Here is a 26,420-nt window from a genome sequence, read left to right as displayed (position 1 = left end):
AGGACTAGCTAGCTAGATTTTCTTATAACTTTTGTGTTTTTCTGTTGGTAGAGCAAACTAGGAAACAGGCCTGTCAGTAAAAGTGCTCTGACATCCTCTTTGAATTTCTGAAAACTTATCTTCCTATACTTCAGAGATTCTTGGCTAAGTATGCCCAGTAAAGTAATTGATGGAGATAACTTGATACATCTTACTTCACAAAGATGGAATCAGAATCTCCTTAACAGTTTGATTCCTGACAGTACTTTGTTAGGTCTTTGAGATGCTAACTTTCTGGTTAAAAACCATTTTCTCTCTAATGCCAGATTGAATTTAAAGAAATAGAGGCTATTGATAGGAAGAAATTAGAAAACTAAGGAGGAAATGGTGGGGCTAAAAGTTCATGGAGTTACTTAGCTTCATTGTTAATTCAGTAATTAAACCTCTATTGTGTTCTTACAAAAATAGGTATATACAAAATCTTCATTTGAATCTGCCCCTAAGAACAAATAAAAATAACAAACCACACTGAAACTGAATAGGTCATTACTTACCATTGCTGTTGCTGCTTCTAGCAGAATTTAATGAGTCCCTTATATTGGTGGACATGAGGTTGGATATGTCTTTCAAATATTTCTTTTGATCCATAGTGTGTATTTACACTGCTTAATACTCATCTTTTGAAAGAAATTATTTTAACAGTTTTAACTTGAATGTGTTTTCTTATAGCAGAAAAAGAAAACTAAGAACTTCAATCCACCAACACGTAGAAATTGGGAAAGTAATTACTTTGGGATGCCCCTCCAGGATCTGGTTACAGCTGAGAAGCCCATACCACTATTTGTTGAAAAATGTGTGGAATTTATTGAAGATACAGGTAGGATAGAGTATTGACACAAGAGATTTTATTTAAGGTTTCGCTTTTGCTAGGCCGACAGTTTGTCAAATGTTTGTAATTTGTTAAAGCTAAATTTTGAAAGGGTTGTAAGTAATGTTGCCATTTAAGGATTGATTATCTTGAGTATCAATTCTTAAGGCAAATAGCTGATATTTGAAAGACGTTTTATTGTTGACTAGTGATGACTAATGCTTTTGTTGGACTTCTCTTTAACCTTATCAATGGCTAAGTTGAATGCTAAAATGTTAAAACTTATTCTAGAGTTTGAAATAACTTGATTATAACATTATCTTTAATCAAGAGATTACAAGTATTTGAATCAGTGATTTTAAAGTTTTCAGTATTTTAAAATACTATTTATTTGTAGTATTTTATACTTTTTAAAATAAAACTTGCAGCACTAGTTATACATCTTCTGTGAGGTGACTTCAAAAAGTTTATGGAAAATGGAATTAAGAAATGTTCATTTTGATATAAAAAATTTGTGAGTCCATGTAGTTTTTTCATAATGTGCGTTTTCCATGAACTTCATGAAGAACCTTCATATTTGTGATGTTACTATTCACCAGTTACAGTCTGACATGATTTGTATGGTTTGAGTTGTATTTCTAAAGAAATGTATATATAACTGCACCATTTTAAGACCAAAAGCCTGTTTGTACTTTGTCTACTGTAAAATGCTAAAATTAAGAGTTGGACCAGTCAGAAGTGGAAAATAGAAAATTTTGTTGTGTTTGAGTACATTCAAAATGGACACAAGTACAGATATTAGAGGTTTGAAAATAGGGGCTTAGTTACAGCCTTATTTGTTCTTAACAGGCTCATCTGATATTTAAGCATTGTTTGGGGAAAAGAAAACTATGATACTCATGTCGTATCTGAAATTTCCTGCTTATTTTTACTTATGTGTATTTTACCATTTAGTCTGATTATCAACCAAGTTCTGTACTTGTTGAGTTGTCTATTTAGTGAAGAATGCTGACTGAATATTTGGGGTTAGGAAGTCAAGAAATACATTATACATATGTATTGCAGTTGAAATTGGCATTTATCTTCCCGCTTTGGGTCATGTGTGATAATTTATAGAGCTGCATTTGGATATGCCTTTAAACATTTTTTTCTTCAACAAATACTTGAAAAATATATATTAGGTGAGTTTCTTTTCAATGTTCTTATTTCTAATTTTACCATAGTAGAAATTCAAAAATTATTTTAATATTAACTCCCTGCTTTGGATTTAATAATTCTTTTCTCACAACGATTTATTTTTTGAAAGGTACAGTTACAGAAAGAGGGAGAGACAGAGAGGGAGAGAGAGGTCTTCCATCTGCTGGTTTACTCCCCAAATGCCTTCAAGAGCTGGGTCTGGGCCAGGCTGAAGGCAGGAGCCAGGAGCTTCATCTGGGTCTCCCATGTGGGTGCAGGGGGCCCAGCGATTTGGGTCATCCTCTGCTGCTTTCCCAGGTGCATTAGGGAGCTGGATTGGAACTGGAGCAGTTACACGCACTGTTCATTGCCCCTACTGAATATCTGTGTTGTCGTGGCTTAACCCACTGTGCCACATCACTGGTCCCAAGAATTCTCTTTTTTAAAAAGATTTATTTATTTATTTATTTGAAAGACGGAGTTACAGAGAGGCAGAGAGAGAGAGGGAGAGAGAGGCAGAGAGGGAGGGGGGAGAGGGAGAAGAAGGGAGGAGAAGAGAGAGAGAGAGAGAGAGAGGTCTTCCATCCCCTCTGGTTCATTCCCCAAATGGCTGCAACTGCTGGAGCTGGGCCGATCCACAGCCAGGAGCCAGGAGCTTCTTCTGGGTCTCCCACATGGGTGCAGGAGCCCTAGGACTTGAGCCATCTTCTACTGCTTTCCCAGGCTTTAGCAGAGAGCTGGATCAGAAGTGGAGCAGCTAGGATTCGAACTGGCTCCTATATGGGATGCTGGCACTGCAGGCAGTGCCTTTACCTGCTATACCACAGTGCTGGCCCCAAGAATTCTTTTCATTTTTTTAAGTAATACTTGTGTGATGGCTTTATGGATAAAACTGAACAATGGGAAAGTACTTTTCCTTATTGAAAAATAATAAAATAGTGATTGAAAAATACTAAAATAAAGTTGGATCAGCATTCTGTGTATTTATTATGATTTAAAGTTTTCATTTCTTAAATATTTTTGTAGTTTCTGAAGAAACTGCATGAGTTCCAAGTCTAAGATAATGATGCAATTCTAGTCCAACTTTTTTTTTTTTTTAATTATTTATTTGAAAGGCAGAGTGACAGGGAGACACTGAAGGAAAGATTGTCCATCCACTGGTTCACTCCCCCAAATAACTGTAAGAGCCAAGTCTGGCCGGCGCCGCGGCTCACTAGGCTAATCCTCCGCCTAGCGGCGCCAGCACACCAGGTTCTAGTCCCGGTTGGGGCGCCGGATTCTGTCCCGGTTGCCCCTCTTCCAGGCCAGCTCTCTGCTGTGGCCCGGGAGTGCAGTGGAGGATGGCCCAGGTGCTTGGGTCCTGCACCCCATGGGAGACCAGGAAAAGCACCTGGATCCTGGCTCCTGCCATCGGATCAGCGCGGTGCGCCGGCCGCGGCGGCCATTGGAGGGTGAACCAACGGCAAAGGAAGACCTTTCTCTCTGTCTCTCTCACTGTCCACTCTGCCTGTCAAAAAAAAAAAAAAAAAAAAAAAGCCAAGTCTGGTTAATACCAAAGCCAGAAGCCCATAATGCCATCCAGTTCTCCCATATTGGTGGCAGGAGCCCAGGTACTTGGGCCATCTTCCACTGCCTTCTCAGGTGTATTAGCTGGAAACTGGATCAGAAACAGAACAGTAGAAACGCAAGTTTGCATTCAAATATGGGAAGCCTCTGTCAGAAGGAGCTGCCTAATCTGTGTGCTGTAATGCCAGCCTCTCTAGGCCAATTCTTAACACAGCTCCATTAGTTCAGGCCAGTATAGATAATTAATATATATTTTAAGTGCTTATGTAGAAATATAGTGAGTACCATAAGACCACAAGAATAGGAAAAAAGATAAGCCAATTCTGTTTGTTGTTGTCATTGTAGTATATTTCCCCAAAACATTTTTTTCGATCCAGAGTAATTATACAGATATGTTAGGTGTATAATATGTGTATTATATGCATGTGTACATACATCTGTGTATGTATACATGTATATACACATGTATATACTGTGTAATTATTAGATTAGAGCAATTGATATTTCTGTCACTTGAGACATAATTTCTTCAGAATATTCAAAATCTCTCTATGAGGTATTGTGAAATAATTAATGTCACCCACTAGTTTGTCTACTGTATTGTAGAACATTATGTCATTCTTCCTATCCAGTTATATCCATATGCCCATTACCCATCCTATCCATCTGTCCCTCAATACATCATATTCTTCTTAAGTCCTCATAACCACTGTTCTGTTTTATACTTCAAGATGAACTTTTTAGATTCCACAAAGGAGTATAAATGAAAATACACAGTTAACTTGTTTTTCCCTGCCTGACTTGTTTAACATGATGTCCTTCAGTTCCATCCAAGTTGGTATGATGACATAATTTCATTCCTTTTTATGGAAAAAGTATTTGTTTATGTGTATGTATAGACAGACACCACATTTTCTTTTCATTTGTCTGTTAATGGACACCTAGACTGAGTCTCTGTTTTGGTTGGGGTGAATAGTGCTGCAATAAACATAAGAGTATAAGTGTCTCTTTAGCATACTGATTTTGGTTCCTTTGGTTATATACTCAGTAGTAGGATTGCTGGATTATTTGGTGGTTCTATTTCTAGGTTTTCAAGAAACTTCCATGCTGTTTTCCAGAGTGGCTATGTTAATTTATATTCCCACCAGTGGTATATGAGGTACCCTTTCAGGGTATGCTCACTAGCATTTGTCATTTTTTGTCTTTTTGATAATAGCTGTTCTAACAGGAGTGAGATGATACTTCATTGTAGTTCATTTTTATTTCCCTGATGATAATGACCTTAAACATTTTTCATATGCTTGACCATTTGTATATTTTGTGAGAATTATTAACATCATGTGCCCATTTTTAATTGGATTTTTTCTTTTTGCTGTTGTTTGAGTTCCTTATAAACAAATATTCTGAAAATCTCTTCTTGGATGAACAGTTACAAATATTTCCTCCAAATCTGTAGATCATGTCTTTACTTAGTTGATGGTTTCCTTTGTTGTACAGAAGTTCTTTTGTAGGCGTAATCCCATTTGTCAATTTTTGTTTTTGTTGTGTGTTTTTTGGTTGTCATATCCAAAAAATTCTTTATTCATACCAATGTCCTGAAGTGTATCATTTTTTTTCTGGTAGTTTCATAGTTTCATGTCTTATATTTAAGTCTTTGACCCATTAGTTGGTTTTGTATATGGTAAGAGGTCCACTTTCCTTAATTTGCATGTGGATGTCCAGTTTTCTCAGCTCCACTTACTGAGATTTTCTTTTCTCCTAAGTTCAATAGGCCCTAATGATCCATTGTATTCTGTGTTATCTAAATTGTAATGTTTCCTGTTTCATCTTTGTTTTATTTTTTTAATTTGAGTCTTAGGTTCTTTTTCTTGGTTATTCTAGGTAAAGGTGGAAGGTGTCCGAGGCATAACAAATCTTCCCAGTCAGATGAATCAATTAATTCACAAGCTTTTATTGGAATTCCACCCCTGGGCGGGCGAGGTTCTTGCAGCGCAGTCCCAACAAAGCAGGGGTCCGGGGAAGTCCCACATCAGAGGTTGGGAGGGCTTCTTTTATAGATACAGGGCATGGGGGTTAAAGGTTGAGGCAGGTCTGATCCTCATTGGTTGACCTTTAGGCACCTGTGGGGACCTTGACAAGGACTTTTGGTTCCTGGAAGTGCAGGTCAGGACTCTCCATTCTCAGAAGTTTGGTCTTCTCTTCTTGTGGATCCCAAAGCTACCATCCTGACCTTTTGATTCTAGGAAAAGGGGCGACGATGAGTATCTCAGGTCTACAGGGGCCTGCTGGGAGTATCTTGAGGCTCTGCAGGGACAGGCATGTATGGATGAAGAAGCATCTGGTTGACCACTACTCTGGAGGCTTCCTGGATTCGATCTTTCTGAGTCTGAGAGGACAAGGAGCAATCATTACAATTATCCCTACAGTTACTATGGGTCCCAGGGTTGGGAGTACCCAAGGGAGAAAAAAGGAAAACAGATCCCATCCTTGTTGTCCCTGGTACTCCTGTTGTCATTTGGCAATGCATTCCTTAAGTTGTTGTGCCATGTTTCTGACCACTCCAGATTTGTTAGTAAAAAAGCAGCACTGTTCCCCCAGAAATATGCATGTTCCCCCTTTTTCTGCTAGTAAGAGGTCTAATGCCCTTCTGTTTTGAAAGGCTGCATCAGCCAGGGAGTCAGTCTGGTCTTGCAGTTTTATAATGGAGGCTGCAGCATGTTGTAGCTCCGTATTTAAGGGGTTTGCCAGTTGCTGTATCTGGGTAGTACCATACGCCAGGCTAGCTACTCCTGTCCCCACTCCCGTTAGAACACCTACTGCTGCTAGAAAGGGAAGGATAATTATGTCCCTTTTAGCACGGGCATTTTGCAGCACTGGTATCAGGAGAGACTGGTTTTGGGGCACCACGGATACCTGTGGGAGAACAATTACAGGAATACAGATATCAGTTGCATTAGGAGGTAGACAGCGGAATAGGGAGCTCCTGCACTGGAGGAAGTGACCTCCGGTTAAGCAGTCTCCCAGCTTTATAGGGGTCATGGAATTATAGAGAGTGGAGTTGAAAAAAAAGGGTTGGGGGATAGTGGATCAGTAGGTAATGATGAGGTTAGATTGAAGCACTGGTGTAGGTTTTTTGGGTGAGGGAGATTAGTAAGTAATGGAAAAGTTGTCTCATCGGTGGGTCCAGGAGCAGAATTTGTCGGGACTTCGATAGTTGTGAAGGAAGGCAACAGGGTGGAGCAAATCCAGCAACCATCATCCATAGAGTTATCAGAAGAGTTGAGGAGCTGGTAGATAGAAGAGATATGTGAAAGCCTGTCAGGGCATGGGAGGCGAGGTGGGCTGGGTCTCTGGGAGAGGTGGCAAGGGTTGCCACTGAGTGGTTATTTGTGACAAATTTTCTCCCAAGTCCTTGAGACCTCCTTAACCCTAGCAACCTCCTGTCATTGATTAAAGTCCTGGTGCCCTTCCCCCGGCACTATAGCCCCAGTGAGTGGTCAGTGTCATACAGACCTTTGATCCAGGGGATTTGCCAAAGCAGTCATGTCTGCAAACTCCACCACGGCGGACAGTTACCTGGATTGCTGCTAATCGAGCGAAGGAGCATCGGAATTGTGGTGATGTTCTCTCATCTAGTACCGTGAAGTGGGAGGTTTTGGGGGGAACGTGTGATGGCAGTGTATAGGGATTAGGCACTACCAGGTTGATAGGGATAACTGTGGCATTGACCAGGAAGAGGTCTTGGACTAGTCTATACTCACCCGACGGTTTTCATACTGGGAATATGGGCGTGTTACAAGGGGAGTTAGCGGGTGTTAGATTTTGTTGGAGGAGCCTGTCAATGATGGGTTTAAGGCCACGTCTGTGAGTTTCACAGATGGGGAATTGGGGTCAGTTAGGGTACGGAATGCCCTCCTGGAGTTTAATAAGGGCTGTCTGGTGGTGAGTAGCCACCACTGGTGTTGACAAATCCCACACCCAAGGGTTGACCTTTGTGGGAGAGACTGGCCATTGGGGGTTTGATGACTGCCACCAGGGCCTGACTCTGGAGGGTAACCTTTTTCTGCATCCTGGCCTGTTGTGCCTCTCAGCTGCCTCTTCGGGAGTATTATAGACCTTGAAAGCTATCTTTACAAGATCTCTAATGGGGGTCTCTGGACCATCCTCCACCCTTTCTAGTTTTTTTCTGATGTCGGGGGCGGACTGGGAAATGAAATGAGAGGCCCAAATCGTCGCCCCTGAGGGGGAATGAGGATCCAGTTTGGTGAACTTAGGGCCTCGATGATCCTGTTTAAAAAAAGAGCCAAGTAGCTGACTTACCTCAAACGGTAGAGTTAGAAACATACCAGGGGATTCCAGTTCAATCCCATCAAGGTGGCATGTATCAATGCCATCTCACTAGTCCCAGTGATCAATTTCTGTTCACAATTGATCATAATGATAAGACTAAGAACCAAAGGGATCACATAAACAAGACTAGTGTCTTCAAATACTAGCTGATAGAATAAAAAAGGGAGAGAACGATCCAACATGGGAAGTGAGATACACAGCAGACCCATAGAATGGTAGATGTCCTAAACAGCACTCTGGCCTCAGAATCAGCCCTTAAGGCATGCGGATCCGGCTGAAAAGCCCATGAGAGTATTTCAGGCATGGAAAGCCAAGAAACTCTTGGCGGGGGGAGGGGGACCTAAATGAAAGATCTCTGTGAGTGAGATCCCAGTGGAAAGAACAGGTCATCAAAGAAGGAGGTACCTTTCTGTGAAGGGAGGAGAGTGCTTCCACTTTGACTATGGCCTTGTCTAAAAATGATCAGAGTCAGTGAACTCAGGGGGCTTCCATAGCCTTGGCAGCTCATGACAAGAGCCTAGGGTGATTACTGATGCCATAAACAAGAGTGTCAATTTGTTAAGTCAACAACAGGAGTCACTGTGCACTTACTCCTCATGTAGGATCTCTGTCCTTAGTGTGCTGTACATTGAGATTTAATGCTATAACTAGTACTCAAACAGTATTTTTCACTTTATGTTTCTGTGTGGGAGCAAACTGTTGAAATCTTTACTTAATGTATGCTAAACTGATCTGTATATAAAGAGAATCGAAAATGAAAAAAAAAAAAAAAGAGCCAGGTTTTCTCCCGGGTCCTGGGTGACCTCTCAAAGTCTATCAGAATTGACCAGCTTGTGGGAGACAGTGTGCATGCCGGTCAATAAGTATATGATCATATTGGCCATGTTTTTTCTTCCCGCCTGTCCTTCCTGGTAGTCCCATCCTGGCTCCACCTCTGGTACCGCCTGGGCTCCTGGTGGGAGAGTGGGATCAGTTCATCGGGCCTTGTCTGCCTCATCTCGGGCAGCCTGTCGGAACTGTACCTGTTCCTCGGAAGTGAGAGAGGAGGAAAGGATAATATCAATGTCTTTCCAGGTGAGGTCGTATGTTTGAGAAAGGTATTTAAACTCTTTTATGAACCTAGTTGAATTTTCTGAAAAGAACCCTAGTCTTTCCTCGACCTGTGCAAGGTCTTGTAGCATGAACGGAACATGGACATGCACAATACCCTCAGCCCCAGCCAGCTCTCAAAGTGGGAGGAGGTTTCGGGGCTTCTGGTCATGTGACTGCGTGCATGCGCTTATGGGCGACGGTGATATCACCTGGGTGCCGGTCATGGGTAATGAGGAAAGGGGTTCATCGCAGGTTATGGTGAAAGTAGGGTTAGATGAAGGACCGGTTTCAAGGGGTGGAACAGAACATGGCAGAGGGGCGGCAGAATGCGCGTATGTGGGCAGGAGGTTCCTGGCTAGCTGCAGGGTCCCCAAGAACTCAAGAGGGTCTGAAAAGGTGGAGGGTAGAGAGTTCAGCAGTAACACAGAAGAGGCGTCCTTAGGAGGTTGGGTCCTGATCTTAGCCAGCAAGACCTGGGCTGTGAAGCAGAGAGGAGAGTAGGGGAGAAGAGAGTAGGATGGGAGCAGAGGTCCCAAAAAGCCTGGACATATGGGACCTCTGACCATTTTCTCTCCCTGCAGCAGAAGTTGTATCTGTTGTCCAGTACATAATTTGGCTATGCCTAGGTTGAGTAGAAAACTAGGCATTTACTCCCTAGGTCCTGGGCCAGTCCCAGTTTGTCTGAATTTTTAGGAGGCAGGCCAGGGGGCATTTTGAGTCTCACCCTCCGGATCGACCAGATCCCATGGTCTCCCCGGCAGCCTGGGATCTACTGGAATTGGGGCAAGGCGTACCCTTGTACCAGACTTCAGTAGACGGATAAGAGGTCAGTCTTCTACTGGGCCAAGCCAGTAGTAGGACATCTCCACAGCCTCTGGGAGGCTAAATGGGAACGGGGCCGGCATGCGCATGACTCGGAAAATCTGGAGGGAGATCACAGAGACTGGGCCAACCCAGAGGAGGGAGTTAGAGCAGGGGAGGAGTTACTTACAGTCAGTTGAGCGTGGTCCGTAGTCAGCCTGGGGCACCGGACAGGTTGGGGGGGGGGCCTCGAACCCGGAAAAGGGAGGTGCGCACCCTCAGCTCCCAGGTTTCGGCACCATCTGCAAGGTGTCCAATGCGTAACAAATCTTCCCAGTCAGATGAATCAATTAATTCACAAGCTTTTATTGGAAGGTTCTTGAGGCGCAGTCCCAACAAAGCGGGGGTCCGGGGAAATCCCGCATCAGAGGTTGGGAGGGCTTCTTTTATAGATACAGGGCATGGGGGTTAAAGGTTGAGGCAGGTCTGATCCTCATTGGTTGACCTTTAGGCATCTGTGGGAACCTTGACAAGGACTTTTGGTTCCTTGAAGTGCGGATCGGTACTCTCCATTCCCAGAAGTGTGGGCCTTCACATTCTTGAGGATCCCAAAGCTACCAAAAGGTTTATCAATTTTCTTTAACCTTTCTAAAAACTATACTCTTCATTTCATTGGTCTTTTGTATTTTTAAAGTCTCTTTGCTGTGGTCTTTGTAATTTCTTTCCTTCCACTTATTTTGGATTTGTTGTTTTTCTAGTTCCATGAGTTGCATTACTAGATTGTTTATATAAACTCTTCTTCCCTCTCTCTTTTCCTGCTGTAAACTTCCCTTTTGGCTTTCCTTTTGCTATATCTCAAAGGTTTTAGTATGTTTTATTTTAATTTTTATTTGAAGAAAGTCTAAATTTCCTTTTTAACTTCTTAATTCACCCATTGGTTATTTAAGAGAATGATATTTAATTTCCATGTATTTGTACAGTTTCTGAAGTTCTTGTTGATTTCTGGTTTTACTCCATCTGATCAGAAAAATACTTGCTGTGATTTCAAAGTTTTTGAATTTGTGGAGGCTTGTTTTGTGGCCTAATGTATAGTCTGTCCTAGAGAGTGTTGCATGTACTAATGAGAAGAAGCTTGTGAGTTCTGCAGCTGTTAGATGAAATATTCTGTAAATGTCTTATATTTCTGGATTTTATTATGGATTTTAAAATTGCTAACCTGTTTTATTTTCAGTTTTTTAAGAGTTCAATTTACAACTTTGCATGTAGACTAATACAGCCATTTTATAGTAAAGATTCAGTGTGTTATAAATATATTGCATATATTATGTAAATTATATTTTGGTCTTTTTAGATTTTTAGATGTAAAACAGATGATTGGTATTTTTGTTACTGTTATAATCAGTCATCTCATTTGAATGCTCCTCCCCCTGAATTTGAGCATTCTCAGTCTTTTTGAATTCCTGTCTGTATCACTTCAGCTCTGGTAGATATCTCTGGTGTGTTGGGATTCAATTCCCCTTCACTACCACCAGAAGACTCTCCAGGCACTTTAATTAGGGCATTCAGATAACTTGCCTCATTTCATTCATTTCCTGGTAGATAATAATTTTGAGCTGCCTGTTAAGTGCCTCAAAATTTGCTTCATATAATTTTTTCAGTTTTTAATTGTTAACTCTAGGAGTGTAATTTCCATAGCAGTTAATCCTTTATAGTAAAAATTTTCTATTTTTATAATAGTACTGCATAATAAGTTTTGCTGTCACAGTTAGGATATAACCCTTGGATGTTTTTTAAAATGTTTATTTGAAAGGCAGAGTGACAGAGATCTATCCACTGGTTCACTTCCCAAATGCCTGAAATAGCTAGAGCTGGGCCTAGTGGAAGCCAGGAACTCCATTAGAATCTCCCATGTGGGTAGCAGGGACTCAATCACTAAAGCCATCATCTGCTGCTTTACCAGGCACATAAGCAGCAAGCTGGTGTCAGAGTAACTGAGAACCCCCCATCAAGGGTGTACCCCAAGCAGTGGCTTAGTACTTTGTATCACAATGCCTACCCTCACTGATGAGTATTAGCATAAATTGAAAGAAGGTAAAAAGGGGTACGGGAAGAGAGAGACTAAAAAGGAAGGGATCCCTATGCTTCTTTTGAGAGTTAATTAGGATGGTAACTTCGACTGAAAAATGCTTTTTTTTTTTTTAAATAGAAAGCTTTTATTTAATAAATTTAAATTTCATAAGTACAACTTTTGGATTATAGCAGTCCTTCCCCCCCCATACCCACCCTCCCACCCCCAAACCATCCCACCTCCTACTCCCTCTTCCATCCCATTCTTCATTAAGATTCATTTTTAATTATCTTTATATACAAAAGATTAACTCTATACTAAGTAAAGATTTCAACAGTTTGCACCCACTTAAACATACAAAGTATAAAGTACTGTTTGAAGACTATTTTTACTGTTAATTCTCATAGTACAGTTCATTAAGGACAGAGGTCCTATATGGGGAGCAAGTGCACAGTGACTCCTGTTGTTGATTTAACAATTAACATTCTTATTTATGACATCAGTGATCACTCGAGGCTCTTGTCATGAGCTGCAAAGGCTATGGAAGCCTCTTTGAGTCCACAAACTCCAGCCTTATTTAGACAAGGCCATAATCAAAGTGGAAATTCTCGCCTCCCTTCAGAGAAAGGTACCTTCTTCTTTGGCCCCTTCTTTGCACTGGGATCTCACAGAGATCTTTAATTTAGGTCATTTTTTGCCACAGTTTCTTGGCTTTCCATGCCTGAAATGCTCTAATGGACTTTTTAGCCAGATTTGAATGCTTTAAGGGCTGATTCTGAGGCCAGAGTGCTGTTCAGGGCATTTGTCATTCTGAGTGTCCTGCTTTCCATGTTGGATTGTTCCCTCCTTTTTAATTCTATCAATTATTATTAGCAGACACTTGGTCTTATTCATGTGATCTCTTTGACACTTAATCCTATCTTTATGATCAGTTATGAACTTAAATTTATCACTTTTTTAAGATGGCATGGTACCTGCCAACTTAATGGGATTTGGAGTCCCATGGCAAGTGAAAAATGCCTTTTCAATGAATGAAAAAGTTAATAGCTGAAAGCAGATTTGCTAGCTTCATAATGAATTCATAGTTTCAACATTTTTTAAAAATTTATTTTGTTTATTTGAAAGGCAGAGTTACAGAGAGAGAAGTCTTCCATCTGCTGGTTCACTCCCCAAACGGCTACAAAGGCAGGGGTTGGACCAGGCCAAAGCAGGAGCCAGGAGCATCCTCTGGTTCTCCCACAGGGATGCAGTGGCCCAATTACTTGGGCCATCCTCTACTACTTTCTCAGGCACATTAGCAGGGAAGTGGAGCAGCCAGGACTCAAACTGGCACCCATATGGGATGCCAGCGCCGCAAGTGGCAGCTTTATCCACTGTGCCACAGCGCCTGTCCTGAACATGTTAAGTTTTAAGGTACCAGTTTGTGGGCATTTGTCACAGGGGTTAAGTTGCTGCTTGGGACACTGACGTCCCACATTGGAGTGCCTGAGTACTCCTGTGTCTGCTTCTGATCCAGCTTCCTGGTAATGTACACCCTGGATAGCAAGAGGTGATGGATGAAGACTCCTTGTTTCAGCCTAGCTGTTAGTAGCATTTGGAAAATGAATGCATGGATAGAAGATGTATGTCTGTTTCCACCTCACCCCCCTTCTGCCTTTCAAGTGAATAAAAATTAAAAATATTTTTTAAGATACCTGTATGATACCCATATTAGAATTCAAGATACAGTTGCACAAATGGCTATGGAGCCATTTAGATACAATGTTGGTAATTGTCTCTGTGTAAGTATTAATGTAAGCTCTATGTTCATGTAATTCAGGGCCAGCATATAGAGTGAAAGGATAAGTTCACAGTGTAACCAGGCTGTGTAAACGAGAGAATCCCTAAAAGACTCGAGAGAAGAAAAATGTTAACAAGAAAGAAACATGGTTCTAAGCATTGTGAATGATTTTTATTGTTTTTTATTGAGAAAATTTCACATATAAAACCATTTTTGAAGTGTGCAGTTTTGATATTAAGTGTTATATTCACAATGTTTTATAATACTACTCATCTAATTCCAGAGCATTTTCAAAGAAATGCTTCAAAGAAAATTTTGTACCCAAAAAGCTGTAACTTCTTATTCTCTTGTTACTCCACCCCTTGGCAGTCACCAATCTGCTTTCTGTCTGAATTGATTCATTCTGAGTATTTCATATAAATGGTATCATAGAATGCATGACCTTCTATTTGTCTTCTTTGTTTCAACATAACGTTTTGATATTCATCTTTGTTAATAGCATGTATTATTATGTGGATATATCACATTTTTGTATATTTATCATTCTGTGGACATTCAAGTTGTTTCCACCTTTCGGTTTGTTGGTAGTCCTGCTATCAACGTTCAAGTATAAGTATTCATTCAGGTACCTGTTTCAGTTCTTTGGGAGTACGTACCTAGGAGTGAAGTGATAGGTCCTCCCACGGTAATTCTGTGTTTGGCTTTTTGAGGAACTGTGGAACTATTTTCCATGCAAATACTCCGTTTTATGTTCCCAGCAGCACTGTTTGACATACCACATTTCTCCAAGTATTTGCCAATGCTTGCGTGTATGTATATTTTAATTCTAGCCATCATGTTTTAGTGGGGACATCATTTAATCTGTAGGTTATTTTGGAAGTATTGCCATCATAACCATGCCATCCAAATCATGGATGCTGCATTTCTTCTAATTATGTAGGTCTTATTTAATTTCTTTCAACTCTTGTAATTTCCTGCATACAAATCTTGCTTTGGCTTAGTTTATTCCTTGACCATCAGATGCTGCTGCAAATGGAAATTATTTTCTTAATTTCAGCTTTGGAATGTTTATGCTGGTGTATAAAACTGATTTTTGTGTGTTATGTATCCTGTGACTTCATTGAACTGTTGGGTAAGCTCTGTTAGGGTTTGTGTGTGTGTGTGTGTGTTTCCTGGGGGAACGGATACCTACTTATCTACGGTTCAAATAACCTATTTCTTTGTGTTGTTTAATTGTTCTGGCTTGAATTTTTAGTGCATTGTTGAATTGAGGTTATAAAAGCAGCCCCCCTGGTCTTGTTCCCTATCTTAAGAGAAAGCTCATTCTTTCACATTGAGTATATTAGCTGTGGGTTTTTCATAAATGCTCTTTATCATGTTGAGGAGGTTCCTTCCTATGTTAGTTTCCTGGGGGCTGTCAACAAAGTCCTACACACTCAATATCTTAAAAAACAGAAAATTACTTTCTCACAGTTCTGAAGACTGTAAGTCTGAAATCAAGGTGTCAGCAGGCTTGTGTTGCTTCTCAAACTCTAGGTAGAATTCTTGCCCCTCCCTTGCTTCTAGTGGAAGCTGTCAATTCTTGCTGTTCCTTGTCCTGCACTTCAGTTTAAGTATCACTCCCATCTCTTTCTTTGGCTGTTGTTATTGATTTTATGTGCGCATGTGTGTGTATCTTTTTTTATATGCACACATACAGGTCTTGGACTCAACCTGCTTCAGTATGACATCATATTACTTTAACCAAATATTTCTGCAAGAACTCCATTTCCAAATTAGGTCATGTTTTTAATTATTAGGGGTTAAGACTTCAACATACTTTTTGAGAAACACTATTCAACACATAATATATTTATTCCTAGCTTGTTGAGGGTTTTTTTTTTGTTTTTTGTTTTTTGTTTTTTAAATCATGAGAAGCTGTTGGGTTTTGTTAAGTGATTTTTGTGTCATTGGAGATAATGTGATTTCTCTTTCTCGTTCTACTGACGTGTTACGTTGCCTGACTTCTCTTGTGTTGAACTACCCTTACATTTCTGAACAAATCTCACTTGTTCATGGTATATAACCCTTTTAATGTGCCATTGGATTTAGTTTGCTAGTATTCTGTTGAGGATTTTTGCATCTGTATTTGGAAAGGATACTGGTCTGTTGCATCTTGTGGTGTCTTTGTCTGGCTTTAATGTCAGGCAGTTACCTAAAATAGAAAATCATGATGTATTGCCTCCTTTATAATGGCTTTTTTTTTTAAGGGAGTTAATTGGGGAAAACCCTACAGACTGGAGGGAAGAGGTGAAGAAGGAAGAGGGAGAAGGAGAACATGAGAGAGAGAGAGACAGAGAACAGGTTCCTTTAAAACTTTTTAGGGGGCGGGCAGGGAAGTAGGAGCAGTGAATCCCATTAGGATGGGGGTGTGGCTGACACCTGTGGTTGGGCCTTGTGGCTACCTGGCTTCCAGCAATTGGGGGGGTGCGGCCTAGAGCCTAAGACGTTGTCAGGGTATAGATCACACCATAGATAAGACTGGGCCTATAATGGTGTTTTAATGACAGCAGTCTCAGATTTTAAGGTTGTGCTGTCTTTAGAATCTATTGAGGCATTTCTGTGTTAGAGACTTTTTTTGAGATTTTTTTTTTTCAACATTTTATACTTCTTCAGCTTCCTGGTTGTTGTGATTATACCTCCTGCTGTTTCTAATCTCATTTTCCTTTTCTAGTTTACATTTTCTAATCTGTGAGGTAAACATATTGCAGTGTTAGCTTAAATTGTCCTTTTGGTTAAGGTAAATAGAATAATAAATTAAAAAAAACTAAAGAAAAAGTAATCTGTGGGAAAACCTGTATTCTTCCTATAAATGAAATACTGTATTTTAGTGGAAGGGCTTTGTGATATCTTTGGCTGTTAATGATCCATTTGTTCCCCTTTTTTTCCAGTTATGATAGATTATGTGATAAGATGACAAAATTCTAGATGGGCGAGGTGGTATTCTCTGTTCAGAATGTTTATTTGCATATGCTTTTGTTTAATCTGGAATGTCCCACTGTTACAGGTGAATTAGAAAGAAATAGAAATTCTCTTACCTTGGCAGATAGATGTAGTTCTGGTAAAAATGAGTTGGAAAGACAAATGCTTATGGGAGTCTCTCTGTGTTGGGCTGAAAATTATGTATTGTTCCAACACCGATGAAGGGTGAAATAATTGATGTAAATGGGATGAATCAGTCTTTGTTTTATTGTGAATATAAATAAAAATTTTAAATACAGTCTTTTTAAATTTGCCTTCTCACTTGGTGTTTTAAAGAGCTCTCACATTGTTCATCACTCTGATATTTTCATTGAATATCACTCTGTTGTTTGTTCTGTCTTATGTTGTTAGGCTGTGTTGAATGGATGGATATTTCTCCATCCATACTTATATTCCCTCCCTAGAATACCTTTTCAGCTCCGACAGTTTTATTCACTGGGTAAAACTTCAGCTTTGATTGAATTTTCTGCTTATTCTGTTTCTGGAGCAGTATGAAACATAATACCAGTATAAAGACCAACTATAAAACCAGTATAAAAACATAAACCATGCATTTCACTTTAAGTATACAACCACAGATCTAAAGTCATCATTTTGTGTTTCTTATCCTCTCCTCAGTTTGTTTGTTCCCTTGTTCTCATAAAGGATTGTTGCTTTTCTGAATAACCATTTTTTTCTTTTCTCACATTTTTGAAAATTGTTGAACCTTCAGAAATACTAAAAGAATAGTGTGACTGAGCATCATAGATTGACTAGTTACATTTTGTCACACCATTTCTTCTCCAGACTTCTTTTGACTGAACAGTTTGAGATTAATTTGCAGATGTGACGACACTTTACCACTAAGTTACATGCAAGAATAAGGAGAGTGTCAACTTAAAGCATATTTAGACCAGCTCAAAGACCATGCATTATACTTCTTCTTCTTTTTTTTTTTTTTTTTTTTTTTTTTTTTTTTTTTTTGACAGGCAGAGTGGACAGTGAGAGAAACAGAGAGAAAGGTCTTCCTTTTGCCGTTGGTTCACCCTCCAATGGCCGCTGCGGCCAGCACACCGCACTGATCCGATGGCAGGAGCCAGGTGCTTCTCCTGGTCTCCCATGGGGTACAGGGCCCAAGCACCTGGGCCATCCTCCACTGCACTCCCAGGCCACAGCAGAGAGCTGGCCTGGAAGAGGGGCAACCAGAACAGAATCCGGCGCTCCGACCGGGACTAGAACCCGGTGTGCCGGCGCCGCAAGGCGGAGGATTAGCCTAGTGAGCCGCGGCGCCGGCCAGCGTTATACTTCTTGTAATGCTTCTTTAGTGTTGTTGTTGTTAGTGTTTTAAGTTAAATTTATTTGACAGGCAGAATGACAGAAAAAGAGATAAATAGAGATCTTCCATCTGCTGGTTCACTCATCAGATGCACTCAACTGCCAAGGCTGAGCCAGGAGGAAACCAGGGGTCTGGAATTCCATCTGGATTTCCCTCTATGTGACAGGAACCCAAGTACTTGGGCTGTCATTCTCGGCCTTCCAGGTGCATTAGCAAAATAGTGGATTGAAAGCATGGAATAGCTGTGACTTGACCTAGGCACTCTGGTATGGGGGTGCATCCCAAACAGTGGCTTAATCCACTGCACCACAACATTTCTGTTTAGTGTTCTTTAATCTGGAATAGTTTACTTCTCTTCATGTGTGTTCATGTCAGTTTTATTTTTTAAAGATTGTTAGCTAATTTTTTTTTGAAAACTGATTCTAAATTGTATTTACCTAATTCATGCTGAGATTCATTTTAAACTTTTTTTTTTTTTTTTTTTGCTGGAATTCTGCATAGGGCTGAGGTATCCTTCTCAGTGCATCACAGTAAGAAGCACAAAATGTATGTTACTTAAGGATATTTTATGTTGGTTTTGGAATTCTAGGCTTTTTTATTTTTATTTTTTTGACTGGCAGAGTTAGACAGTGAGAGAGAAAGGTCTTCCTTCCATTGGTTCACTCCCCAAATAGCCGCTACAGCCGGTGTGCTGTGCTGATCCCAAAGCCAAGAGCCGGGTGTTTCCTCCTGGTCTCCCATGCAAGTGCAAGGCCCAAGCACTTGGGCCATCCTCCACTGCCTTCCCGGGCCACAGCAGAGAGCTGGACAAGGTCTTGGGCCATCTTTTACTGCTTTCCCAGGCCATAACAGAGAACCGGATTGGAAGTGGAGCAGCCAGGTCTCGAACCAGTGCCCATATGGGATGCTGGTGCTTCAGACCAGGGTGTTAACCCACTGCGCCACAGCGCCACGCTCCCCTCCCTCCCCCCATTTCTTGAATGGTGGGTCTTTAAACGTTTTCCTGGCAAGGATCCTTTTATATATTTTTATGTATTTACATTCTGTTTTCAAGGAAAAAAGTCTAGATAAATTGCTTTCCCAAATCCAGTGAAGAAAAGCAGATAGAGAAGAAACCACCTACCTATGTAAAATTAATGGAAGACATTTCAAAAATATCTACACTGTTGACAAACTCATGATCCTAGTTTGTTTGCTTTGTGACCTGGAGATCATGTCACATTTCCAAGCTTGCCTCCTTACATTTAAATAAAGCCTCTTGTTTTAGTTATTTTGATAATGGAATAAAAACATTTAATTTGTGAACTTTTAATCATATGTAATAAGAACAATGAAACATTGGAGAGCTATGCTAGAACGTAGTAATGTATTGTGTTCTCCTTGCCCTGTGAAACTGAAAACTTATTTTTGATAGTGAAAAAAAATTACCCTCAGTCTTGCTATTGCTTTAATGTCTTTGTGCCTGAAAAGTCACGTTTCACTACTAAAAGTTCTTGTTCCATTGTTGTTGCTTCATTCCTGTCAGCATTGTAGCACATGAGAAATCTCAGTTCATTTGAGTGAAGTTCCATTAGTAATACATCATTGAAAACAGCATGAACATACTTATTTTAAGTGTTTTAAAACTCAAAATAACTGGCATTTAATTATGAAACAGCACATTTCAAATCAAAACCTATGTCTTCACACATTAATATCTCTTACCAGTTTTTAAAAATTTATTTGAAAGGCAAAAGTATAGGGAGAGGGAGAGAGAGATCTTCCATCCACTGCTTCATTCCCCAAATGGCCACAATGGCCAGGGCTGGGCAAGGTCAAACCCAGGAGCATGTAAAGCCATCCAGATCTTGTATGTGTTAGGCAGGGACCCAAGCACTTCCACTGTTTTCCCAGGTGTAATAGCAGAGAGATGGATTTGAACTCCCACTTACATGGGATGCTGGCATCACAGGCAGTGGCTTAACCAGTTGTGCTACAACCCCAGCCCCGTCTTTGCCATTTCTAAGTACATCTTAAGTAGTTTCAGTAGTTTATAGCCATCTGCCATCTTTAGTGTTGGTGTCATTTATGTGTGTGTGTGTGTATGTGTGATTTCTGTTTTCTTTTGGACCTGGGCCATCACATTTATAAGAATGACTACCAGAAATGTTCAGCTTGGATGTGATGTCTTCAGCTTAACAATATTGAAGTGCATTTCATCTTTTTCCCAAACTGCTTCCTTCTCTTGATTATCCTTTTTCTGATATTGCAAGTTTGATTTTTCTAGTTGCCAAGGTTCAGATATCTCATTAAATCTCACATCTTCACCCATTCTGCCTGTGTAGTATTAATCACCAATTTTTCAGTATTTGTCTTAAATCTGTTTTACTGAGTCTCTGCAGCATTAATATCTATTATACCCCATTTATGTTCTTTCCAATCCAGTTGTCTCCTCACTATCAAGTGTGGCTCTTACTTAAAAATACTGAATTGACTAGTCCATAGTCGAGGACTTCAGGCTTTCTTTTTGTAAGTTATTTTCTTGCATTAAAACCAAGAGCCAAAAAAAACACATTTAACTTGAATGAAGGTCTCTTAAAGAAGCCCATAGCAGCTAAACTTGGGAGCTAAACCCAAGCAATATTTCCTTTGTTACTCTTCAATTTTAGACTGATTTGTCTGTTTACAGGTCCTAGATTTTTAGGTCTAAGGTGTTTTTTTTTTTATTTATTTAACAATTAATTTTTTTGTTTATTTGAAAGGCAGAATGACAAAGGAGAGACAAAAAGTAGAGAGAGATTTAACATCTGATGGTTCACTCCCCAAATAGCCATAATAGCCAGGGATAGGACTGGCACATTAGTAGGGAGCTGAATTGAAAGCATAGCAGCTGCTACTTGAACTGGCACCCTGATATAAGATGGTGGTGTCACAGACAAATTAACCTGCCCCTAACCACAGACTGAGCCTAACTAGGTATCTTTGAATCTCAGTTCCAAGTTTCTAAAAAAGGAATGTGATGAGTATAAGGATAGTCAGCATGTACTTTGCCAAATTAATAATCAAATAATCATTGAATTTTTGAAAATTTATAAATATGTACTTAAATGTGTATTGCTTTGTGCAGTGTTCTTGAAGTACGATTTTGTCTTAGTACTATCATTTACGCGAATACCTTTTGTATAGAATTTAGCTTTAAAAAGCATGTATACTCTAAATTCTTGTGGTTTTTCCATGTGAGCTTTTAAAAATTTTTTGAAGTACAATTCATATGAAATACAAAACTAACCATTTTAAAAGGTGTACAATTCAGTGACATATTTAGTATGTCTATATCTCATCTTTTGTAATCATTACCTCTGTTTCAAAATATTTTATCTCCCCAAAAGGAAACCTTATACCTGTGACAAAGCTACTTCTCACTCACCATCTCCCTCAGTCCTGGCAACCAGCTACTTCTCACTCACCATCTCCCTCAGTCCTGGCAACCACCAGTCTGCCTCTGGATTTTCCTATTGTGAATATTGAATATACTGACATCACAAAATGTCACCTTTTATGTCTGGCTCTTAGCATTTTGAGAATTGTCCTCACTATAGCATGTTATCAATATATATCTCAATGTATGCTTTACAATATTTAATTCATCCATTCATCCATTGATGAGTTCCTGGGTTGTTTCCATTTTAGGTTGTTATAGTGCTATAGACTATGATCATTCATGTGCAAACATTTGTTTGAATACTTGTTTTTAGTTCTGTAGGCTGTATGCCTAGGAGTGGAATTAATATTGTGTTTATTAGCTTTTAGAGGAAACACCAAGCTGTTACCCACAACAGTTATACCATTTCACATTTCCACCAGCAGTGTAAACAGATTCCAGTTTCTCCATCTTCGTCAGCATTTGATATTTTCCATTTTTATTTATTTAATTTTATGTAAGTTTTAAAAGTTTCATGTATTTCGTATATACAGATTTAGGAACATAGTGATACTCCTCACCCTACCCTCCCTCCTGCCCATGCTCCAACCCTTCTTCCTCCTCCCTCTCCCATTCCCACTCTTAATTTTTACAAAGATCTACTTTAAGTTTACTTAATGATTATAAAGTTAATCCTACACTTAGTAAAAGAGTTCAACAAGTAGTGTAAAGAAAAAAAAAAAAACACTATTTCTCAACAGAAGAGACAAGGGTTGTAAACAGTCACCGCATCTCAGAATGTCCATTTTACTCCAATACATTACATTTTTTTTATTTGAAAGTCAGAGTTACACAGAGAAGGAGAGGTAGAGGCAGAGAGAAATATCTCCCATCCTTTGGTTCACTCCCCAATCGGCCGCCATGGCCGGAGCTGCGCTGATCTGAAGCCTGGAGCCAGGAGCTTCTTCTGGGTCTCCCACACCAGTGTAGGGGCCAAGGACTTGAGCCATCTTCTACTGCTTTCCCAGGCCACAGCAGAGAGCTGGACCAGAAGTGGAACAGCTGGGATTCGAACTTGTGCCCACATGGGATGCCAGCACCACAGGTGGCAACTTTACCTGCTATGCCACAGCGCTGGCCCCCAATATATTACATTTTAGATACTCTGTTAGTTACATCAGATCAGGAAAAACATGTTATCTGTCTTTTGGGGACTGGGTTATTTCACTTAGTATAATGGTTTCCAATTGCATCCATTTTGTTGCAAATGACAGGATTTCTTTTTGCCTTTTTTTATTTTTTACAGCTGAGTAATACTCTATAATGTATATGCCATAATTTATCCAGTCAACAGCATTTGATGGACATGTGCGTTGATTCCATATTGATTGAACATGGGGATACAGATAACTCATATGCTCATTTCTTTGGTTTGGGTAAATTCCCAGGAGTGGAATGGTTGGATCGTATGGGATGTCTATATTCAGATTTCTGAGGTACCTCCATACTGTCTTCCACAGTGGCTATACCAGTTTACATTCCCACCAACAGTGGATTAGGGTGCCTTTTTCCTCACATTTCACCAGCATTTGTTGCTTGTTGATTTCTATATAAAAGCCATTCTAACTGGGGTGAGGTGAAACCTCATTGTGGTTTTGATTCGCATTTCCCTGTTGGTTAGTGATCCTGAGCATTGTTTCAAATATCTATTGGCCATTTGAATTTCCTCTCTTGAAAAATGCCTGTTCAAGTCCTGTGCCCATTTCTTCACTGGATTGTTTGTTTTGTTGTTGTTGAATTTCTTGAGCTCTTTATAGATTCTGGATGTTAACCCTTCATCAGTTGTGTAGTTTGCAAATTATTTCTCCCATTCTGTCATTTGTCTCTTCACTTTGCTGAGCGTTTCTTTTTCAATACAGAAACTTCTCAGCTTGATGTAATTCCATTTGTCAATTTTGGTTTTGATTACCTGTGCTTCTTGGGTCTTTTCCAAGAAGTCTTAGCCTATGCCAATGTCTTGCAGAGTTTCTCCAATTGTTCTCTAGTAATATGATGGTTTCGGGTCATAGATTTATGTCTTTGATCTATTTTGAGTGTTTTTTTGTGTAAGGTAGGGGTCCAGTCTCATACTTCAGCACTCGGAGATCCGGTTTTCCCAGCATTATTTGTTGAACAGACTGTCCTTGCTCCAGGGATTGATTTTAGCTCCTTTGTCAAAGATAAGTTGGTTGTAGACGTGTGGATTGATTTCTGGAGTTTCTGTTCTGTTTCATTGATCCATACATCTGTTTTTGTGCCAGGACCAGGTTGTTTTGATTATAACTGCTCTGTAGTATGTCTAGAAATCAGGTATTGTGATGCCTCCGGCTTTGTTTTTGTTGTATAAGATTGCTTTAGCTATTCCGGGTCTCTTATGTTAACATATGAATTTTAGCCTCATTTTTTATAGATCTGAGAAAAATGTCTTTGGTATTTTGATTGGGATTTCATTGAATCTACTTGCTTTTGAATAGTACGGACATTTCGATGATATCCATTCTCCCAATCCATGAACATGGAAGATTTTATCATTTTTTTATGTCCCCTCCCTCCCTTATTTATTTATTTATTTATTTATTTATTTGAAAGTCAGAGTTACACAGAGAGAAGGAGAAACAGAGAAGTCTTCCATCCGCTGGTTCACTGCCCAGTTGGCTGCAATGGCCGGAGCTTCTTCCGGGTCTCCCACGCAGTTTTGACTTGCATTTCTCTGATAACTAATGATGTTGAGCATCTTTTCATGTTCTTGTTGGCCATTAATACATCTTTAGAGAAGTTTATTTTAAAGGTTTTTGCTATTTTAAAATTTGATTGGCTTCTTTTTATTAATTTCTAACTCTCTAAGAGTTATATTTTCTGGGTACTAGAACCTTATCAAATAAATGATGTTGCAAATATTTTCTCCTTTATAATACACTTTATTTCTTGATAATATCCTTTAATAGAAAGTTTTAAATGTTAATGAAATCTAATTCATTTTTTCTTTTATTGCTCATGCTATGGTTAACATATAAGAATTTGTTGCTAAATCCAAGATCAAGTTTGTCACTGTTTCCTTTAACCCTATATTTTATAGTGTTAGCTCTTACATTTAAGTCATCGATATGTTTTGAGTTTGTTTTTGTATATTGTGTGAATAGGCACCTAAATTCATTCTTCAGCATGTAGATATTTAACTGGCTTAGGGCGACCATGTTTTTGTCATTGATTGGCCTTGACAACCTTGGTTTAAAAAAAAAAAAAAGTCATCTGGCCGTAGTTATTGTATTGGTTTATTTCTGGACTTTGAATTCTCCTAGTACAGGTTGAGTATCCCTTATCTAAAATATTTGAGTCCAAAAGTGTTTTTTGATTTCAGTTTTTTTTAGCCCCTAGATTTTGGAAACTTTACAATAGATAACAAGATATCTTGAGGATATTTGGAAATTTTGTAATACATAATGAAATATCTTGGGGATGAAATAATTTTTATCTCATATACCTTTATACATATAGTGGGAAGATAATTTTATGCACTGTTTTTAATGCATCTGTGTTTTGGCTATGATCTGCTTCATAAGGTTAGGTGTCAAATTTTCTGCTTGTGTCTTATTGTCCCTCAAAACATTTCACATTTTGGAGAATTTTGAATTTCAGATTTTCAGGTTAGGGTTTCTCATCCTGTAGTAAATTCTGAAGTCAGAAAGTGTGTCCTCTATCTTATTCTTATTTAAGATACTTTGGCCACAGGGTTCCACAAAATTCAGTGTTAATTTGAGGGAATGCTTTTCTGTTTCTCTCAAAATAGTCAATTTGATTTTGATAGAGATTTTATTGAATCTGTAGATCAATTTGGATAGTATTATCTTCACAGTAGTCACCCAGTCCATGAATACAGGATGTATTTTATTTATTTAGGTAGTCTTTAGTTTATTCAAATACTCTTTTCTAGTTTTCAGTTTATAAACCTTGGAGTTTTTGGTAAAATTTATTCCTATGTATTTAATTCTTTTGAATAGTATTAAAATAGGATTGTTTTGTTTTTTTCCTATTCCTCATACTCATTGATAGCACACAAAAGTACAACTGATTTTTATATGTTGACCTTGTATCTGCAACATTGCTGAATTCATTTTTTTTTTAATATTTATTTATTTATTTCAAAGGGTTACACAGAGAGATCTTCCATCCTCTGGCTCCCTCCCAAGTGGCCACATGGTACAGGGCTGAGCCAGGCTGAAGCCAGGAGTTTTAGCTGGGTCTCCCACATTGGTGGCAGGAGCTCAGGTATTTGGGCCATCTTCTGCTGCTTTTCCCAGGCTGTTAGCAGGGTACTGGATCCAAAGTGGAGCAACCAGGACATGAGCCAGCGCCTATATGGGATGACAGCAGCAGCTTTGCCCACCATGCCATAATGCCAGCGCCCTGAACTCTTACTTTAGCTCTGCTATTATTTTAGTGGAGTCTTTAGAGTTTTCTGTATAAGTTCTGTCATCTTCAAATAGGGGATAATTTTACTTGATTCTGATCTAGATTCCTTTTTATTTCTTTCTTGCCTAATTGTTCTGCATAGAACTCCAGAATAATCTTTATGTGGCAAAAATAGACCCATTTGTCTTATTCTTGATCTTAGGGGGAAAATTCAATTTTTCACCATTTTTAACCACAAGGATTTTTTAAAAAAGATTTATTTATTTTTAAAGGCAGAATGGGGGAGAGGGAGAAAAAGAGAGATATTCCATCTGCCACTTTACTTCACAAATGGCTGCAATGACTGGGGTGGGTCATGCCAAAGCCAGGAGCTTCTTCTAGGTCTCCCATATGGGTGCGGGGTCCCAAGCACTTGGTCTACCTTTTCTGTTTTCCCAGGCACACCAGCAGGGAGCTGGGTTGGAAGTGGAGCAGCCAGGACTCGAACCCTCGCCCATATGGGATACCACTATCGCAGGTGGCAGCTTTACCTGCTATGCCACAGCACTGACCTCT

General features: G+C 39.5%; 1 protein-coding gene across 8 annotated transcripts in view; it reads left to right on the top strand.

Annotated features, from left to right (window-relative positions):
- The window catches only part of ARHGAP5 (Rho GTPase activating protein 5), a 92,725-nt gene that overhangs the window by 49,162 nt on the left and 17,143 nt on the right, over nt 1-26,420 (top strand). For 4 of the 8 annotated variants that reach the window (XM_070053777.1, XM_070053776.1, XM_051822155.2 and 1 more), the window contains exon 3: nt 709-856. The exons of 2 other annotated variants lie outside the window; for them this stretch is intronic. In XM_070053777.1, coding sequence (XP_069909878.1) covers nt 709-856 — 148 coding nt within the window. The remainder of the gene's footprint in view (nt 1-708; nt 857-26,420) is intronic. 2 more of the 8 variants (XM_070053778.1, XM_051822156.2) reach the window with 1 other exon arrangement.

The sequence above is a fragment of the Oryctolagus cuniculus genome, chromosome 12 (assembly GCF_964237555.1).
Source record: "Oryctolagus cuniculus chromosome 12, mOryCun1.1, whole genome shotgun sequence".
Classification (NCBI taxonomy): domain Eukaryota; kingdom Metazoa; phylum Chordata; class Mammalia; order Lagomorpha; family Leporidae; genus Oryctolagus; species Oryctolagus cuniculus.
This window is presented reverse-complemented; position numbering and strand designations above follow the sequence as displayed.